At 33.4% G+C, this 20,161-nt stretch overlaps 5 protein-coding genes across 6 annotated transcripts in view; 3 read left to right on the plus strand and 2 right to left on the minus strand.

The window, feature by feature from the left end:
• LOC109608669 (disintegrin and metalloproteinase domain-containing protein 10) overlaps positions 1-11,476 on the plus strand; it is a 104,493-nt gene extending 93,017 nt beyond the window's left edge. The window contains exons 3-13 of one of the 2 annotated variants that reach the window (XM_020025189.2): positions 3,608-3,799; positions 3,886-4,232; positions 4,588-4,752; positions 4,873-5,256; positions 8,074-8,331; positions 8,390-8,643; positions 8,702-8,948; positions 9,011-9,292; positions 9,349-9,499; positions 9,720-10,051; positions 10,129-11,476. In XM_020025189.2, the coding sequence (XP_019880748.2) occupies positions 3,608-3,799; positions 3,886-4,232; positions 4,588-4,752; positions 4,873-5,256; positions 8,074-8,331; positions 8,390-8,643; positions 8,702-8,948; positions 9,011-9,292; positions 9,349-9,499; positions 9,720-9,877 (2,438 nt within the window). In that variant the 3' untranslated portion in view covers positions 9,878-10,051; positions 10,129-11,476. The remainder of the gene's footprint in view (positions 1-3,607; positions 3,800-3,885; positions 4,233-4,587; positions 4,753-4,872; positions 5,257-8,073; positions 8,332-8,389; positions 8,644-8,701; positions 8,949-9,010; positions 9,293-9,348; positions 9,500-9,719; positions 10,052-10,128) is intronic. The other variant, XM_049964263.1, reaches the window with a different exon arrangement.
• On the plus strand, positions 906-1,501 carry LOC126264824 (probable salivary secreted peptide). The gene is made up of 3 exons (XM_049964264.1): positions 906-1,062; positions 1,115-1,232; positions 1,292-1,501. The coding sequence occupies exons 1-3, from the start codon at positions 941-943 to the stop codon at positions 1,430-1,432; spliced, it is 381 nt and encodes a 126-aa protein (XP_049820221.1). The 5' UTR covers positions 906-940; the 3' UTR covers positions 1,433-1,501.
• Positions 2,062-2,590, plus strand: LOC109608672 (uncharacterized). The gene is made up of 3 exons (XM_049964265.1): positions 2,062-2,192; positions 2,240-2,354; positions 2,418-2,590. Exons 1-3 carry the CDS (start codon positions 2,083-2,085, stop codon positions 2,562-2,564), a joined length of 372 nt encoding a protein of 123 aa, XP_049820222.1. The 5' UTR covers positions 2,062-2,082; the 3' UTR covers positions 2,565-2,590.
• Positions 11,477-12,116: 640 nt separating the features above from the next.
• On the minus strand, positions 12,117-15,867 carry LOC109608686 (membrane-associated protein Hem). The gene is made up of 2 exons (XM_020025206.2): positions 15,775-15,867; positions 12,117-15,717 (listed from the first exon to the last, which is right to left on the minus strand). The coding sequence occupies exon 2, from the start codon at positions 15,703-15,705 to the stop codon at positions 12,343-12,345; it is 3,363 nt and encodes a 1,120-aa protein (XP_019880765.2). The 5' UTR covers positions 15,706-15,717; positions 15,775-15,867; the 3' UTR covers positions 12,117-12,342.
• Positions 15,868-17,074: 1,207 nt separating this feature from the next.
• Positions 17,075-18,849, minus strand: LOC109608627 (putative glucosylceramidase 4). Its single transcript, XM_049964771.1, has 7 exons — positions 18,550-18,849; positions 18,207-18,497; positions 18,044-18,154; positions 17,841-17,985; positions 17,705-17,790; positions 17,379-17,653; positions 17,075-17,209 (listed from the first exon to the last, which is right to left on the minus strand). The coding sequence occupies exons 1-7, from the start codon at positions 18,805-18,807 to the stop codon at positions 17,116-17,118; spliced, it is 1,260 nt and encodes a 419-aa protein (XP_049820728.1). The 5' UTR covers positions 18,808-18,849; the 3' UTR covers positions 17,075-17,115.
• Positions 18,850-20,161: the final 1,312 nt, after the last annotated feature.

Below are 20,161 nucleotides of genomic sequence, written 5' to 3' on the forward strand. Positions count from 1 at the left end.
AAGAACTGTAAAAACAATATTTTTATAAAAAAACCCTTTTTCAACAACTTTTTTTCAGTGGGCCTTACTTATACAGTGCGAAAAATGCTCTCCATGTCTGGATGTTGTAAGAGATGGATGCACGACAAAGAGAGTAAAATTTTTGCCCGGTAGTAGGAATCCCCACTCTCAGAGTATTTAGTAATTCTCCATATGCGTGGGGATGTAGTTCGAGTTCTTCGGATGCTTCATTTAAATTCCGTATAAATTTCAATCTGTAAAAAGAAATATTTTTTGAGGGTATATCAAAAACAAAAATAAGTATTCTAAAAATAAACTTTTTTTTTTTCAAAATAAAAATGTATCCAAAAAATTAAATAAAATAAATAATTACATAAATAAAAAAAAAACTAAAAACAATTAAATAAGGTGTTCAAAGACCTCAATACATCGACTCGTCTGCGGAGATTAACCGCATGTCAAACGCAGCAAAACCAAATGATCCCCTCCAGTCAGTCCGGCCCGCCCACATAATTGCATGTATATCTTTCTTTTTTGTTTACAAAGGGGTATTGATGTTCTGTCTCAATATGCGAGTAGATACGTTCAAAATTTTGACACTGTATAGAAGTTATTGATTAAAATCTAAAATAAGATCTTAAATTTGACTACTCGTATTTCAGATATTATTAACTTTGGAACGAAACAAGTACGATTAAATTTCAATATTTTACCCCCATAAATATAATACCTAACTATAACTACCTTAACCCATTAGTTAAGGGACCCCTGTATATGTATCATTTTAAAAAATACATTTTCCATCAGAGATAATTTTTAATTGAATGCCCGGTAGTAGACAATAATATGTACTTGAAAAGACATTTAAAAATTGGCTATGTTTATCATGATAAGTCTCCAAATAAATAGACCCCTACAAACTATCTCAATCATAGACAAAATGAAGGCGTTTTTGATCTTTGTGGCACTTTTCGCTATTGCTTTGTGCAAATCGGTTAACGTAACCGAAGTGAAGGAAACAAAACGTGATCATAATATAGATGTGTGTCAGAATCAATATGCGTAAGTTTTATATCCCTTTTGTTTACATACATTTAAGAAACTTCATTTTAAGGAATATATTGGTTTTACGAACAGAAATAACGGTACGTCCAGGTGATGGTGTAGTTAGCAGAACTGTAATCTGGCCGGATGGGGGAGCAGTTAATAAAAGAAGAATTACTTGCATCCTGGTATTTGTTAAAATTGGAAAAACGTATTAATTTGATTAATTTTAATTGTTTTACTTTAGGTACAAGACCGTGTTGAAAACGGACTAGGCGGATATGCGTCATTAAAACGTGGGGGTTTGGGACAATACGAAGTAGAAATTTTGTTAGAGTCACAACCATCACTTGGTTTTGACTTTCTGATCACAATTTACACTGAATGATCCACATACATAATAACAAATTTTGTAGTATACAATTATAATATTATATACGTAATAAAAACATTTAAAATCAGGCACCCTTATTAATGAATTGATACAATTATCAATACTTTGTTTAGTGATTTTAGGAGAACTGGAATAATTTCGTCAGAATTTAATATTACACACGTCATTATCCAAATTAATTTGTATTATTAATTCATAAAAACAGTATAATTTTAATATCTAACTTAAACAAATATAAGTATAACTTAAGTGATTAATTCTATTAAATGAAAAAATTGTTTTAATTCAACTTTTAAAATGACTTTTTCATTTAATTGTAGACTTTTTAAATTCAGATTTGAATAGTACACTACACATGTAAATTCGGTAAAAGTCTTCTTTAATTTCCTCTTGAGAAACTGCAAAACAAAATTATAAAAATATTTTAGAATAGTGTTTGTTAATCTAGAAACAAACTTTTATACGCATTAATACATCATAATTTTTGAAAATTGCAAAAAAATTATAGAAATAAAGACGCATTTAACATAATTGATAATAACAATTTGTAAACACAACAAAATAATTTCCACAACATATGACAATGAGATAAGATTACAAATTATTATAAATTATACGTTTAAATTTTATAAAGCAAAGTTAAAATGAAGACCTTGCTTATGTTTGCAATTTTGCTAAAACTTTCTTTAGCAATTTCAGTTAATTTATCCAAATTAAAACCGAGAGATAATGATGGTTGTAACAATACAGACATGTGAGTCGCTAATTTGCAATTTTTTTAAATTAATTAATAATTTTTAGAAGTGAACTGGCAATGCAGATATCAGGTTCTACAGGACCAGATTTCGAATATAGTTTAACCCTTACTTGGCCGCCGGTACCAGACATTAATACTAAATTAATTAATTGCGTTTTGGTAATAATTTATTGAATATTAATTATTATGTTAAAGGACAACTTAATTTTGTTTTATATTTAGATTCAGGTTGTTGAAGGCGATGGATATGGTGGGAATGTATCCATAATAAAAGGAGGCGTTGGGTTCTATTATGTAAAGATTTTGATTATTTCGGAACCGTTTCTGTCCTTTGCATACAACGTTACAATCTATACAGAAACGGTATAATTAAAAATAAAGGGACTATATTTATAATTTTGAATGAAGTGTTAAATTAATTAAACAGTTTAATTTATGAAATTTGATTATTTATTTATTCAATGTTCAATTTTCTGTGTTTGAACACATTTTAAGTTGCGTAATATCTGACAAATTTCCAATTTGGAAATATTCTACATTGTTTCAATTGTATTTTTCTAAATATTAATCTATAAACATATGCTTTGTTAGTATACTTTTAAAAAATCAGAGAAAAACAGAATCCTCCAATTAAATAAAAAAACAATTGTCTTATCATGATAAAGTTTCCTTATACGTAACAATTAAAATATATTTATCGCTGTCTCTATTTAAATACACAAATGGAATATATATTGATCTCTGTGACTTTATATATTATTTCATTGTTGGTCGAAGTTAAACTGTAAGAAAAGCTATAGTTCAGTGATCCCAGGACCAACGAAAACAAGAACAAGGCGAATTTAAATTTAATTTATAAAAAATTATGGTTCTGTTTATTTTAAACACCCTACAGGGACAAAAATATACAAAAACATTGTTATAACCACAGAGAAACAAGGTCGCGGTTCAATTATGCCATAGGGATGCTTCAATTCTTGCAACGTAAACCCTTTAGACTAGTTTAGGTACAGAGATATATAAAACAACAATTTGCTTTCCATTTCACCATCACAGCAATTCAAGAAGATTGAAGGATATAGATTTGTCGTATATTTGGAAAATGGACGAGTCAATGCCTCATGGGTCAAAATTATAAAAAAAAATGATTTTATACAAAATGTTAAATATAATAACACAGATTTATCATTAAAAATTCAATTCAAAATTAAAATTACTAAATTTATGTCCAGTTCAATTCAAAAAAAAATATTCAACATTTTATAGAATAAAAATATAGTATTTTTTAATACTGTATATAACAACAATAGTAAAAAAATATTAATTAATATTATTAACGGTTCACATTAAATAAAAGAGAGCTAAAATATACTATATAAAATTGTGACTTAACTTTTATACTTAATTTGCAGGTGAACCAGACAGCGTGGTGTTCGGTTCAGTAATAGATGGTGTGTTCGAAGGTAAAATCGTTTTACCAAAGGACGCGTATTACGTCGAGAAGGCGCACCATTATTTCCCACACGCAAAATATCCAAATCGAACATTTCATTCGGTAATATACCATGAGGACCACGTCGAAGATCCCCACAAGGATAAAGAAGGTGAAAATGATTATTCATAGTTAAATTATACATTCATTTATGACTCCGCGAAAGAGTGTTAATTTTCAATTGAAACACCACCTTAGGTCATACGGGAGGCTGTGGCGTCACGGACGACGTACTCCAGTGGATGGAGAGCGTCCAGAACGCGGGAATTGACGAAGCGCCGCCGCCGTCGTCGTCCCGGAACAAGTCCCGCAAACACAAGAAGACACCGCCCGGGGCTACGGAGACTCAGCGTGCGACTCCGCGAACGCCTCCGTCTACCGCAAACCGCGAGGACTTTCTTAACAAGTACTCAAAGGAGGCGAACGAACCGCACTCGAGGCGGGAGCGCAGGGCGGCGCCCCGCATGGAGAACAAGAACACGTGTTCATTGTACATTCAGACGGATCCGTTGATTTGGAGGCACATACGGGAAGGTTTTCCAGAGGTAAATTATTTCTAAATCACAACAAATAAAATGTTGAATACTGAATTCCTTTAATAATTTGATTAGTTAATAACTATGAAGGAAAATTATGCTAAAATTAAATAATACGCTTGAGGAATATTTTATTATTTAATACTTGTTTTTTTCTGACACACCAAACGAGTTAACTTCTTTAGTTCATTTCTCCATCGTTTTATTGTCTGTCAGGACAGAACTAAATTTTGATTAATCGAATAAAAAAATGTAGAAGCCCGTTTAAATCGAGTTGCAGCGAGAGCGGGACGACAGTTCCGCTGCAACTTTTAATTGCATTAATGCCGGATTAAATTAATTAGCTTCGTGTTTTATATTGCAGCACGACGATCCGAAAAAAGAAGCCGAGGTGAACGAGAAGACCAGAGAGGAAATATTGTCGCTTATTGCTCATCACGTCACTGCCGTTAATTATATTTATTATGGTACAAAATTCGATGGAAGGACAGAACATCGTGATATAAAATTTGAAGTACAAAGAATTAAAGTAAGTCTAATTATAGAAAATATACTAATTCGATTTATCATTTCTTCAGTTAATTCTATAAACTAGTTCATTAATTTCTGTTTTTTGTTTTTTTTTTTTAACAATTGTTTTCCTTTATAGATCGACGACGATTCGCAGTGCAAGTGCACACACAGCGGCTGCGAAATCAACCAGTTCTGCCAGAGCAACATCGATGTTAGCAACTTCCTCAACATCCACTCGCTCGGCAATCACGAGCATTTTTGCCTAGCCTATGTGTTCACCTACAGAGACTTCACCGGCGGTACGTTGGGACTTGCTTGGGTCGCAAGTGCATCAGGAGCTTCTGGCGGCATCTGCGAGAAATACAAGACGTACACGGAGACGATACACGGAACGTATCAATCTACGAAGAGGTCGCTGAATACGGGCATCATCACGTTCGTGAACTACAACAGCAGAGTGCCACCTAAAGTGTCGCAGTTGACATTGGCGCACGAAATTGGACATAATTTCGGATCACCGGTAATTTACTTTATTTAATTGACGACATGAATCTTACTTTACCTATATGATTTTGTTGGCAAACAATTCATGGTATTCCCATTTATGCAATGCAAATTTCAATTTTTTTGATTCTAGTAAACAAAAGTCATGTACAACCAAATAAATTTATATCTTTTATTTTCAAATAAATAATTATAAATAATAAATAAGTTTGTATAAATAAAATTTAACATATTTTTACACACATGAATAATTCGCAGTTGTTTCAAAAACGTCTCATATATCAAACAACATCTTGAGATCATTCAATGACAATGTGGTGGCCAACACTTGTTTTGTGCCAGTTAGCATGGCGTTGGCACAATCTAGTTTAGAATCTTGCAGTTTTTTTATTCTTTCTTCAATTGTATCTATTGTTATAAATTTGTATATAAACACTGGCTTCCTTTGGCCAACTCGGTAAATACGATCTTGAGCCTGATTTTCCATTTGTGGATTCCAGTGTAAATCTAATAATATCAGATGATTCGCACCAATTAAGTTTAGACCCACTCCTCCAACAGTTAAAGAGAGCAACAGTACCTGCATTTCATGCTTTGGTTTGTTAAACGAATCAATCATCGTCATTCGCTTGTTAACAGGAATTGATCCATCTAATTGATCATATTTGATGCCTTCCTGTTTAAGGAATTTTCCAACAATGTTTAAGAATGAAGGAAACTGTGACACCACTATCGCTTTATCGTCATTAATTATCACTTTTTCTTTGAGAACTTTCATTAATGAGTAAATCTTACTACTCAAGTGGTCGTGAGAAAACACAGGATTCGACGGATTCAGTAAATATTTAGGGGTAACTTTTAGGTGTTCCGAATTGTTATCCTCTTTGTACATATCATCGTGCAAATTTAATTTGTTCAACGCTTCCAATATGTTCAGTTTTTGCAGTTCTCCATCCAAGTCACCGGTTGATTCATCCAACATTACCGTTATTAATGACGGATGACAACATATTTGTCTTAGTCTGAGCAACAGGACCAAAATGTGATGCTGATTGACATCCTGAATGTTGTTCATCTTAAGCAATTTATCGCGTATTTTGAAATACTCGTTGTTATAACCCTTGGGATTGCTACCATAATTGGCATCGTAAATATCCTGATTCCTGATGGCACGTTGATGCAAAAACTGCGCAAATAATGTCTTGGAAAACAGATTGACTCTTTGGTAAACCTCCTGTTCCATCTTATCCAATTTGACAGATATCAGTTCACATTTGCGTTCAGGCATGTTCAGAGCCCCCATCTCCATCAGTTCCGCCTTGGTTCGTCGCAACATCAATGACGATATGATCGTATGGAGTCTTTCCACTCCGGCAGAACTCCTGTTTGCGACCCATCTTTTCCACACACTTAAATCGTAAAAGGGTGAACACCTGAGGAATTTGAGCAATGCGAACATATCGAGCTCTTTGTTGTGTATCGGTGTGCCGGTCATGGCCCATCTGGATTTGCCACTCAGGCAACATACAGCCGACGAAGTGAGCGATTTGTAATTTCGGATCTGGTGTGCCTCGTCCAAAACGATTCGTCGCCATCTTACTTTGAATACTGTACCGTTTGGATTTTCGTTTTGCACGATTGAATACGTGGTTATTACTACGTCGTAATCTGCCAAAACTTTTGCTTTTTGTTCCCTCTTTGACCCGTGGTAGAGGTAATAGGAAGCGAAACCTCTGCGTACTTTTGTATTCAACTCGTTGGACCACAGATTGAGGAGACTGGCTGGACAGACAATTAATGTTCCGCCGTCATACTTGCCGCGCCTTGGTTTGATCTCTTTCTCCTCCCAGATTTCTTCATCCTCTGAGCTTGATAGATTCCTATGCTTGTCAATCTCATACGTTTTAAGCATCAAGGAGATTATGGTGAGAGTTTTACCCAAACCCATATCGTCTGCTAAAATGCCTCCCGAAGGTCGCTCTTTTTCTCTGAACAACATCCAAGCGACAGCACGCCTCTGATGCTGCATCAATTCGAGTGTCAGTCCCTTGGGATCTTCGGCCATATCGTCTTCTTTTGGACAACTCTCAATTGCACCATGTAACTGTTTAAGTCTGTCCATGGTGAATGCCTTTTGATTGTTATATGTGACCATAGCTCTTTTGCCGAATTCCATTGGAGGTACTGTCCAGGTTATTGATTGTGGGGCAGAGAATGGCACAGGAGGCTTTTCTTTAGAACTCTTCATTATATTCAGTTTTTGGGATTCCTTATTATACTGGTGTTTGAACGTCGTATATCCCTCCTGTAAAAGCTTTTCTTTATCTGGCAACACATTAAGATTAATTGTTTCTAACACGTTCTTCGTCTTCAGTAAATCCGAGTAAATTTGCTTTTGTTCTTTATCTTTATAATTATTTGCAGATGTTGGAAGTATTTCTGTTTCCTCATCCGCAACATGTGATTTACCTTTTATGTGAATCTCATCTGTTGTTTTCTCATGTTCAGACTCATCTTCAAAGCTTGCCTCTATTATTTTAAAATATTTTCTACCCTTTCTGATTATACTGGCATCTTTGTCATCATGATCAATATCCAAGTTATGTTCAATGTCATTATTTTCATTGAAAGATTCTTCCTTAAAACTTGATTCTACAAACGAGGCCATATTTTTAAATAGTTAAATGTCTAAATTATTTTTTTATATATTCTTAGTTACATAAACGTCAAAATCATAAAACATCAAAGTTGTCTACAATAGCTATAGTTACAAATGTTTCTTGCTGTATCTATGTATCTGCCTATATTGTTTATAATAATTTTGAATTTCCAGCACGATTATCCACCAGAATGTCGGCCGGGCGGCCTGAATGGAAACTTTATCATGTTCGCCTCGGCCACCAGTGGTGACCGCCCCAATAACAGCAAATTTTCAACGTGCAGTATAGGCAACATTAGCAACGTGTTAGATGCCATCGAGGAAAAAAAGAAGACCAACTGTTTCAAGGCGTCAGCAGGCGCTTTCTGTGGCAACAAGATTGTCGAAGACGGCGAAGAATGTGACTGTGGATACGACGAGATCGAATGTCAGGTAACTTTCTCTAATTCATAAGTTCGATTGTGATTATTTATATGTCTATTGTTTTCAGGATAAATGCTGTTATCCACGTGTGATATCGGAAGAAGAAAAATTAAGAAATAGCAGCGCTTCCAGTTGTAGCCGTCGCAAAGGAACCGCCTGCTCGCCCAGCCAGGGCCCTTGCTGCAGTAGCGAAACATGCAATTTTGTCCCCGCCTACGAGAATGAAGTCTGTAAAGAAAAAACCGAGTGTTCAATGTCATCTAAGTGCAGCGGAACGTCCGCTGAGTGTCCACCACCACTACCCAAACCGGACAAAACAAGGTCAGAACACCTCTATATTACATTAAATACAACAATTAAATATTTATTTTCTTTTTAGGTGTAACAACAACACACAGTTGTGCCACAAAGGTGAATGCAATGCTTCCATCTGCCTAGAATGGAACCTGAATGCGTGTTCACTGACATCGCAAGACCATCCAAATATCGACAAGCGAAAGTTGTGCGAGTTAGCTTGTCAAAACGGCACAGATGTGTGTCGAAGTACCAGTGAATTTGCCGACAAAGTTGGACTTCCTGATGGTGGTATCAGTTTGAGGCCCGGGTCTCCGTGTGATAATTTTCAGGTAAGAAATAATGCAATATATTTAACATTTTGCCTTACTTACAAAATTGTTTATTGTTATAGGGTTATTGTGATGTGTTCCTGAAGTGTAGAGCTGTCGACGCAGACGGACCTCTCGTCCGCCTCATGAATCTGCTGCTCAGTCCCGAGAATCTGCTGAATGTTGCACAGTGGATCACCAAATACTGGTGGGGTGTCCTGCTGATGGGCATTGGCTTCATAATATTCATGGGACTGTTTATCAAGTGTTGCGCAGTACACACGCCTTCGTCCAATCCCAAGAAGCCTCCACCACTTAGACTGACGGACACTCTTCGTCGACCGATGAACACCCTGCGAAGGATGGTAAGTGTGTGAACTTGATGAGAGGAGCAAGGTTAAAGATGATTTTGTGTTTTCAGCGGCATCATCCTGGTGCGGCACACCATGCAGGAGGTCCAGGTGTGCCTGGTAGAAGTAGAGGGCATGGAGATAGAGCGAGTAGAGCGCCCAATAGCCATGGAGGCCCGAGACCGGGACACGGCGACAGACGAGGCCATTACGCCTCCAAAGGTAATTCAGTTTAAATTAACGCACGTAAAAGGAATGTATGTAGAAGGGTATTTTAGTCTTAGAAATATTAATATATTTTTATATATTCGTCTGTGAGAAACAATGTAAAATTAAATTGAGTGTTCAATATCATTAAAAAAAGTACAGACGAGTAAATAACTAAACATGCATGACTAAACCACTAACACCGACCTAATCGGTTCTCTTTGCGCATTAATAGAGTATTATGCACTAGCCACCGCGCCGTCAGCGAACTACACGAGCGGAGGCGGCGGTTCGTCGGGTGCATCGCATCACCAACCCTACGCCGGCGCCTACGACAGAAGCGGGGGCGCGTCGGCCGCCGAAAACTTCGAAATGCTGCGCCACAAAGTCTGACAACAGGAGGGTGGTGGTGGCGGGTCCGGGGTAGCGGCGGACGTAGGTGGTGCCGCCGTGGTGCGGTCGTCACCGCCGCCTGACTATCCGGGCACGCCGACCGCGGTTGTCGTCGGCCTCCAATTTGACGACGGACCGAGGGCGCAGCCCACTGCGGACCTCCGACAACCCTAGGTAACTGTCTAACCATATATTTTTGTTAAGTTGCTTGTCGTAAATAAATGTAAAATAAATTATTTTATTGATTATAGGGAGGAATCACTTTACAGCCGTCACTTTGAATGTTGCCGACTACGTGCTCTGTGATTGAAACACGGGAACTATTTAGTGCGTGTCTACTTCGAACTGATTGATATGGTGAAAACGGGTGAAATTCATTGTAGTCACCTTTACTTTTAGGATATTTTATTTTAATGGCCGCCGGGAATCGTGAAAAAGTGCTCGACGAATAGAACTGACGAAAATATTTTTGAACATAGTATTTTGTCCACATGTAAGGTTTTATGAAGCCTTGCAAAGGAAAATTTATTTATTGAGAAAATACTGTTTTAATTACTTATTTATTAACTTAATGTCATATTACAGAATTGGACAATATGTAAAAAATAACAATGTAACTGCTCATTGCAATTGCTGTTTCTGCCAAAGTCGTATATTTTATAAGAGGGCAGTTATGAGGTTATTTTGAACACATTAAAGTTATGAGTATCGTAAATACCGGAGAGATTAATTTATAACTAAATATTGACTTTTCTGGGCTTCAAAAGTAGTATATTCTTTTTTGCGGTTCCCCGCAATTAAAAGTTTTATGAAGTTTGTCAACTGATTAGTTAGCTTCCTTTTAATGAAAGGCTGATTTATTATTGTTCTACTCTTTGTAAGATAAGTTTTTAATGACAAATTTGTCCAATTTTTTATTGTTGTTGGAATTCGTTTCCATTCCTTAGAACAATTTGTAAGATACTCTGTTCACTTGGATATTAACGTTTTTTTATATATAAACATTGTTTGAACAAATTTGTTTTGTATTTATTTTGCCATTTTGCACCAAATATTATTTAGTGTAGACGTTCCATTCATTTAAAGTAATTTCATTCATTGGATTATTTCATGTAAAGATACATATCTTGAAACCATTCTTTTATGTGTTCATATCAAGAGTAGTTGTGATTTTTGATACTCTTGTTCTTTGCAATTTTTAATACCTCAAGATTACTTCTAATGAATGGACTTATTTTTTGTTTTTAGTATTGCAACAAATATTTCATACATTGTATATAATTTATATTAGAACTTTACAATAATTTTACTTACCAGTATAAATATTATATATAAAAATGTATTATAAAATTTCACATTTAAATCTTCAAAGATCTCATTGATTTTAATAATTTACGATTTGGAAATGGTATTTTTGTATTGTCTAAATTTAGAAATGTCTGTATCATTGTTAGATTTTTCTGGAAATTGTGATAAAAACTGATACATTTTCTTGTTTTTGTCTTTGTAACAGGTATCAAAAGATTTACTATATTGATGCTAAAACTCTGTATTGATATTATATTGTATAAAAATAATATATGTAAATAATGGAATATATTATAGTTGTTTTTATATGAATCTGTACCAAACTCATCTTAATTTTTGAAGTAGTGGATTTTACCTATTACGTTTTTCCTGACTCAGTATTGAAGTCTATAGTTTACAAGCTCATTTTATTAAAATTTTATAATAAACATGGCAATATATCCAACCACCAAGGGTACAAAAATTTGTTAATTAAAGCAAAAATAATGTATTTAAGCAGATGACAATCGAAGTGTTTTTTCCCAATAAATTTACTTTGAAAATAATATATTTTTACCCAAACCCCGACTACTTATTTTAATAATACTTTAGTTTATTCTTATTATTAATTTAATAGATTTTAATACTGCATCAAATTATTAAAAATTCTAATACTAAGCAATAGTTTCAATTTGTTGTTAGTAGGTACAATCCAACAATGTTGACCAATTTACTGTGCATGTGGCTTGAAACATGTACAAGAGTCATTGTATGTTCAGAATGGCTTTTTATTATTATTACATTGTGAATATTGAATGTGTTTTTGTCAACTGTAATATATAATAAAGTCATACATTTTTCATAAAATATTTCTAATTTATGTTTCTCATTATCATCCCTCATCAATCAAATGACCAAACTAATATAAAGGTAAGGTGAAAGAATACACGAATTACATATACAAGATATAAAATTTTATTGATAAAATGAATTATCAAAGAGGCGTACAGTATCTATTTGCTTAGTCTATCTTTTCTTAAAATTTGTAACAATTAATAGGCTTATACTAGTATACATATGACTAAATAAATATCAGTTAATTAATATTAAATAATAAAAATTGCAATTAAATAATATAAACTAAAAGTTTCAGTGCATAAATAATAATTGGCACAAATTTACAAATTCTGCTCTTGTTTATATACATCATGATAAGCATTACGAATAAGAGCATATGGGAAACATGATTCTAACAAATCCATAGTGAGGAATGGTGAGTCTTGTACAATTTGATCCAACAAGAGGTACACACTGTCCCTGTTTCTTATTGCTTCTTTATCAGCCTCTTGTCCTAAACGAAGCAAACTTGAGGAAGCCAAGGCCAGGAACTCTTTCATTCTGTCCTCAATATCACTTTGACCACACAAAGTGAACAAAGCCCCAAAAATATTGTTAACAGCCAAAGCCATGCAGTGAATATTGTTCGTATGACCTTCCAGCGAAGCTCTGTAGAAGGAATTTTCGGATTTTGCCAGTTTTGGAATTGATACAGCCACAAAAACCATAAGCAAACAAACGAGTAAGTGTTCATCCGCATCGGGTTCAGGCTTTTGATGTTTCAAGGCAGCCAACAACGATGGATCCACTTTGCAAGGTAATCCAGCAGCTGACGTCATCTCACTGACAATTTTCATTGGATCCCCACTTGGCAAGTGGTGTCTGAAGTCCAAAATTGAACTTACCAAGAAAGGAATCCTTTGTTCCAACACGTCAGTTAAACTTGACTGCGCCAACTGTCTGAAGCTTAGAATAACGCCAACAATAGTCATCCTTTGTAACACATTCTCTACGTTTGAAAGTTTTTTGAATTCTTCTTTCATGATTTCCGGCTTGTCGAAGTTTGTTCTGAGCCTCAGTAATGTCTCTTTGTTAACTTCAGCCAGCTTTTTTAGTTCAATTACTTGGCTGGCTATGTGCCACATTAAAGTCTCACTTAATTGCTTCATACCGTATGGGCCAATCAACTCAGCCAAAGCCCGCAGCTCGTTTATGTCAGAGTACTCTTCAGGATTGAAAGGAATTGATCCCTCCCCTGTAAGACTGACAAAAGATCTTTGATTCATAGAAAACACGATGTTACCAGCACTGACTCTTCTAAGCAAAACTTCAGAGTACCACTGCGTGTAAATCGAGGCAATCGTTTTTTCGCCATGAGTATCCATTGGCTGAGTTTGCTGTAACAAACAGTTATTAAACACTCTAGTAATATCAATGTGAACATAGTTTTCGACAGTCTGAAGAACGTTCATGTAAGACCTTACACAAACCAACAGTTCAGATGGTTTGGCAATTTCATTAGTATCTTGATTGTACATCACCATTCCTACCAAGGCTTTTGCGAATCTTGTTTCCAGGTGTTGATGCAGATATTCCCTTGGAGCAAAAGTATATTCCCAGACATTAATATTGGAAAAGTAGTTTATTGCATAACATAATTCAGTAAGAGCCATGTGAAGTTTGTCCATTGTGGTCAAATTTTCCCTGGTCTTTCGGTAACTCTCTGATCCTGGCTTCTCAAACTCAATTACATTCTTCTTACTCTTTTCTTTCTTTTTCCTGTTCATCTGTTGTGATATGAGAACTGCACAATTTTTAGGTAAAAGCCTGTCACTCATTTTGCATTGGGCGTCACAGATTGCTGTTATGATGTTCTTGGCCTCTTTGGCCATTTCATCCAAGAACATGTTCACCACTGATAAACTTCTTTCTCTAATGTGATGTCTCTCCTCTGGGCACAGCTCATGAGTGCACTGTTGGAAATGGCTACATATAGATGGGAAGGCAACAATGTACCGATTTTGCGCAGGAAATTCTAAGCACATGTGGAATTGATCTTCAAATATTCTATTGTAGAAGCAGAATATGGATAAATCTGATGTATCTTTCAACATTTCATCTAAATTGTCAACCATTTTGGTGTGGAATTGTACTTTATCTAAAAACTGGGCAAGATTCCTGTTATCAATTAGTCTCACAGGAGATTTGGCAGTGGACATAAAGGCTTGCAATCTGAACCAGTCTAAACGGAATGCAAAGAAATTGAATGTTTCATTATCCTCAACTTGTTTAACTGACAAGTTGGCTATAGTACTACACAAAGATGATAAAATTATACCTTCATCTTCTGGGTAATTTTGTAATTTTTGCATGCTTTCTTTTAGCAAAATTGCATCATGTTGAGACAAATATTGCACATAATACCTCTGCATGACTTGGCTGTACTTTCTTACCAACACTCTCAAATCTTCCATGTGGAAGAGTAGCTCTGGCAGATGTCTATCTACAAGATCTTCAGTTGATTTTCCTTTAGTTTTGTGTTGAGGAGGATTATCATTATGTCTTAATAACCACAATACTTCATCCCTGGCATAACACAGTCCAATGAATACCATTAATGCCTTAGGTCCCAACAACCCAGGCTGATCCATAAAAATTAAACCCAATTCTTTTAGAGCTGTCCTCAAGAATTTTCTTCTTTCTCTATGACAATAACCTGCTTTTTGTACTGCATGTGTAAAACACTCCTTCACTTCAGTGATTCTCTTACTGTATCCTTTGATTGTGTCAAAAAATGATGTAATATAGTGATGGATGTGAACAACTTCATCCCTGAACAATGGAATGACCCACGATGATTCCAGTGCATTTGTAAACAATTTATTGAAACCTTCATTTTGTAAACATGGATGAACTAGTAAAATTCCAAATATAATCCATCTCTCCATTGTGTCTAATGACAAAAATTCACAGGACATTCTGTCTACAGTAACAGGTTTTAATAATTGACCTGGGTTTCCCACCAAGCTTAGTTTCAAGTCTGAACGCCACTGATCAGCTGTTACATTTCTGGGTAAAAACACTTGCATCAATGATTGCAAAGCTGAAGTCAACAGTTTACCATGTGGTACAAATTCTTCACACAGTTTCTTAAAGGGTACATCATACTCCATTATCATAATTCCCAGGCGTGGAAAACTGGCATCTGCTGATCCATGAACAATTTCATAGGCAGCATTAAACAAACCCAAAACTGCTTTTCGATCCTCCACTCTGGATAAAAGAACCATAAGACACACATAAGTGGTGACTAAATCCAAATAGTTTTTGGTGAGTTCAAAGTTAGTACCAATGTCCAAGTCCACTTGGAACACATCCATGCTTGTAAGCAACTCGCACACATGATCTTTGAAGTCAAGAAGATCCACAAAAGTGTAATAGTACAGAGATAGTGACTTGATAATTTCATTTTTCAAGTTATGAATGGAGGTCAAGCTTTTTGCATCAGTTTGTGGGAATCTTCGAACTATATTTTTAATGGAGGATTCGAGATTTTTGTCCGACAAGAACGCAGGTTTAGACTTGGCATCTCCACAGGCTTTCTTGATGTTGTATATCCTCGTCAGCATCCCAATTCCCCTATCATTGAGGATAATTAACTTTTCTGCGATCTTCCGCTCGTTCTGACTCATGTTGTGCGACATTTTTGGCGATTACTGCAAATAAATGTATGTAGTAACCTAAGTAATTAAAAGTAATGGTAGTATATTTACCTCTTCAATTCACCGCCCAAATAATATCAAAATTAACAAATTAGTTATTAAATAAACATTGCTAATGTAAATACATCAATTTGACATCAATGAACTGTCAACGCGAAGGCGGTGTCTCACACAACGACATCTCTGAAATTTATTTGGAAAATACTTTATTGACTATAGATTTATATTATAAATTTCTAAACTCTATTTTATGTAGTTATAAAGAAGAAATCTTATAAAGAAAAAGTTAATTCCCTGATTATAAATGAACACACTTAAAACTCATAAATTCCTTACTAAAATCAATTACTTTTGTAAGGGAATATGCAGTTTAGATAACTTGCCACTAGATAGCGTAGGGAGTTGTACATTATATTTTAGATATTAATTATTATTGAAACTTTTCAATAATTAGTAGGAGCCTCTTTTTATACCAGTAATATACAAATAGTGTTGGATAACTATTTAAGTAAATTTTAAAAATTTATATTTATTTTGTATTGTATGTCATTTTTAAACTTCAAATCGAAATTCAAATATCGATTCTGTTTAAAATTATTCAATTTCGTTTTAGATAGTAATAATTACTAGTAGAATTAGCAACTTAGTTTATAGATTTAAAAAATATGTATATGTTTAAAATGTCAAATTTTATCAATTAAATTAAAAAATAAAATAAAATAAAATAAAATAAAATAAAATAAAATAAAATAAAATAAAATAAAATAAAATAAAATAAAATAAAATAAAATAAAATAAATAAAATAAAATAAAATAAAATAAAATAAAATAAAATAAAATAAAATAAAATAAAATAAAATAAAATAAAATAAAATAAAATAAAATAAAATAAAATAAAATAAAATAAAATAAAATAAAATAAAATAAAATAAAATAAAATAAAATAAAATAAAATAAAATAAAATAAAATAAAATAAAATAAAATAAAATAAAATAAAATAAAATAAAATAAAATAAAATAAAATAAAATAAAATAAAATAAAATAAAATAAAATAAAATAAAATAAAATAAAATAAAATAAAATAAAATAAAATAAAATAAAATAATTATTCTGGAAACAATAGATTTATTAAGCCACTCTTAACAATCTTTACTGACTTCTCCCGATATTGACAACACTGAATTAAATTTTTCCTACAACATATACATATACAGTAAATTATTTCAATAAGTGACAGACCGCTAGTAAATAATGGACTGAGAATTAAATGGAACAAAATCTTATAAAGTAAAAAGTTAATAAGAAAGAAAAATAAAAAACGTAATTTTTATAAAATTATATTAATTTTTCAATTTTTATGTTACGTGAAAACATGCACACCATATTAGTATTAAAAAAGAACGGTGTTTAAAGAATGAGCTTCCACGTCAATTACGATGGAACCATATTTAGTATCAATCTGAACATTCGTATCTGAACTGTCCCTGAAAAAAATAAGTTATAAAAAAGAAATAAAAAATTCCATGCATTTAAATAATATATCAGTATAATTAAAGATTGTAAATTGGTTTGTAGATATTTGTAAATAAAGACAATTGTCATATGCATCGTAACCATGAACATACATTACTGTTATCTACACACAATACTTACGGATTATAAATAATAACTGCCGTTAAATTATCAGGCCTTAAAAACGCCATTGTCCTTAGATTCTTCAATTTTGTAGTGTGAATTTTCACAGAATCAAGAATGATGTATTCGGAAAAATGAGCCATAATATAATGCATTGGTTGCTTAAAAAATTCTCCAGTAGAATTTTTGACAATGATGGAAGCGTCTACAAAATTCGAAACGTATGTGGGTCCACCTTGTTCGTTAAGTACAATGTTCCAATCTAACCATCCTCCAGCTCCATATTGAAAATCCTAAACCAAAATTTGTTTTACGTTGATGCGTTTCCTGTAATTCTTACTTACATTAAAAATGCTATTTAAATATATTTCAGCTCTCGACCAACTACCTAAATCCACTGCTTTCTCAATACCTGTGCTGGATAGATATCCTAAAAATGTGTAATTAATTAAAGTCAGTTCGATTGTTTTATTTAGTTACCGTTACAAGCTTCAGTGTTTATTAAAAATAAATCTTTTTTATCCGTCCTAGTGTTCTTCAATAATGAATCAGGCAACACAAAATCTGCGTACCAGTGAATGGCCACTCCGTCAGCATATTTAAGTACTTCGTCATTATTAAGTGTCTAGAAAAAATGGTTTTTCAACTTTGGACATGTTCTTTAATTAAGATGTACATATTACCAAAGGAAAACTGATTAAAGTCTGTCTGTTGTCGTCAAATAACATAATCTTCAAATTGCTGAAATTGGAGTTTCTTATAGTTGGGCCCAAGTGTTGGCCGACCCATTTGTTCTACGGAAATAAGTGCTAATATATAAAATTGACTAACGCATATATCTATTACCGTTTGTCTCACAGTAAATCCCATAGCATTGACTTTACTAAGGAAATTTGGAATAAACCCATCAAAAGGCTCATTTTGTGTTGTAACGCCCCAGAATTGTATTCCTTCTTTGGCGTATGATTCAAAAAACTTCAAAAAATAATTGGCCCAAACTTGATAATACTGATCTTTAAGAAATCCAACTCCAGAAAACTTATTATTCGTTTTCATCCACAGGGGTGCGTTCCAAGGAGATCCAAACAGTTTTAAAGAATTGTTGGTTAATTGTAGTGCTTTTTGAATATACGGAATCTGTAAAATTTATTTTAATTATTAATTAATATACCTAACTAAAATAAAATACTTTGTATTTGTAGTCCTCTGGTTGCAAGGCAAAGTATTGCAAATCGATGTCATCTTCGTGTTCATCGTCATAGGTGTAACCTCTAGTAGAGAAGTCTGTACCACCTATTGGTACCCTGCAAATACTGTATTGGGCCCCCTTTTCACTGAAAATACTGTCCAATAGATGGGTTTGTGTCTTTTGTGGCAACGACTTTATATTGATGCCGGTGGAATCGGTGAAGGCTCCACCAAAACCAATCACAGTTTGTTGCTTCATATCGTAATTTATGGTTAGAACATTTTTGGAGGTAGACGTGTTATTATTCTAAATAAAAAAAATTATGAACAAATTGAGTAGTTACTTAAAATTAATTTTACTTCAAATAGTTGTTGCTGTGACTAATTTTGAAGAGCTAGTTGACAAAACTTGGTAACCTCCTTGGGGAACGTTAATTGGTTTCAGAGTGTCACAATATGTTGAGTTACAGACACAAACTCTTCCAGATTTCGTTATTAATTCGTTGCATTCTTCACAGAAACCTAATTAATAAAATATTATAAATAAATTGTTATTTAATATGATCTGTAATTACCCAAAGAAATAACAACAAATAAAATGAACACCTTCATCTTGTGACATTAATGATTAGAATGACTTGTGCTAAAATTGCAGTTTTTATATATTACAAAGTGATAATGTCAGAATGATTAGGTTCTTAGATAAAATAATTACAGGCGGTACGTGTAGAATGTTTCCTTTAGTTATCTGCTAATTATTTTTAATTATAAAAGCTATAATTTATGAGTGTTTTTCAACAATTGAAAATTACAATTATTCTAATTTGAATAAATTATACATGGAATTTTTTTCTCCACTTTAATATTAAATTTCTATTTATCTATATCATAAATAAAAAATGTTTTCAATATATAATTGTGATTAAATAATGATTTATATTAATAAATGTATTAATATAAAACTATTACTATGAAATATTTTGTTTATGAGTGACATGTGCTGGCTGCCTTTACATGTAAAAATTAATTGTAATTATGTATATCTATAACACAGCATCTTTGCCTTTGACAACTTTTACCCTTTGTTATTATTATTTTGGACCGTTACTCAAGATTCAAGGAGTGCTTTCTTTGAAAAGGTAACATCGGTCGTATACTGCATCACATCATTAACGAAATGTATTAAATTTCAAAGGTCCGCCCATCACGCTCCATCCAGTCCGATCATTACGACAACAATGCTCTTCACTGACTCGGTACTTACTCTTGCTCTTTACGTGCCATTGTTTGCCGCCATTGTTATTCAACTTATGCAGTTATCTAAAATAATAATTAATACTTAATACCCCTTCTTTAGAGACGGGTTAATCACTAAAACAACAGAGCGTTTCGGGTTTTTGTGGGGCGTGCAATTTATGTCGTTCCATTTGAATAGGAATTAACAAAATTGTGTGGGGATCAATTACTTATTGTTGGTTCAAGTTTTATTAACGTTAATATTACATTTATATACAATGTGAGCTTTCAAGTTGAATTTAAACGACATACAGTTGTGGTTATAATTACATTATAAATTATATATTATATTTAATAATGGTCGTTACAATAATAAT

The sequence above is a fragment of the Aethina tumida genome, chromosome 3 (assembly GCF_024364675.1).
Source record: "Aethina tumida isolate Nest 87 chromosome 3, icAetTumi1.1, whole genome shotgun sequence".
NCBI classification, from domain to species: Eukaryota; Metazoa; Arthropoda; class Insecta; order Coleoptera; family Nitidulidae; genus Aethina; species Aethina tumida.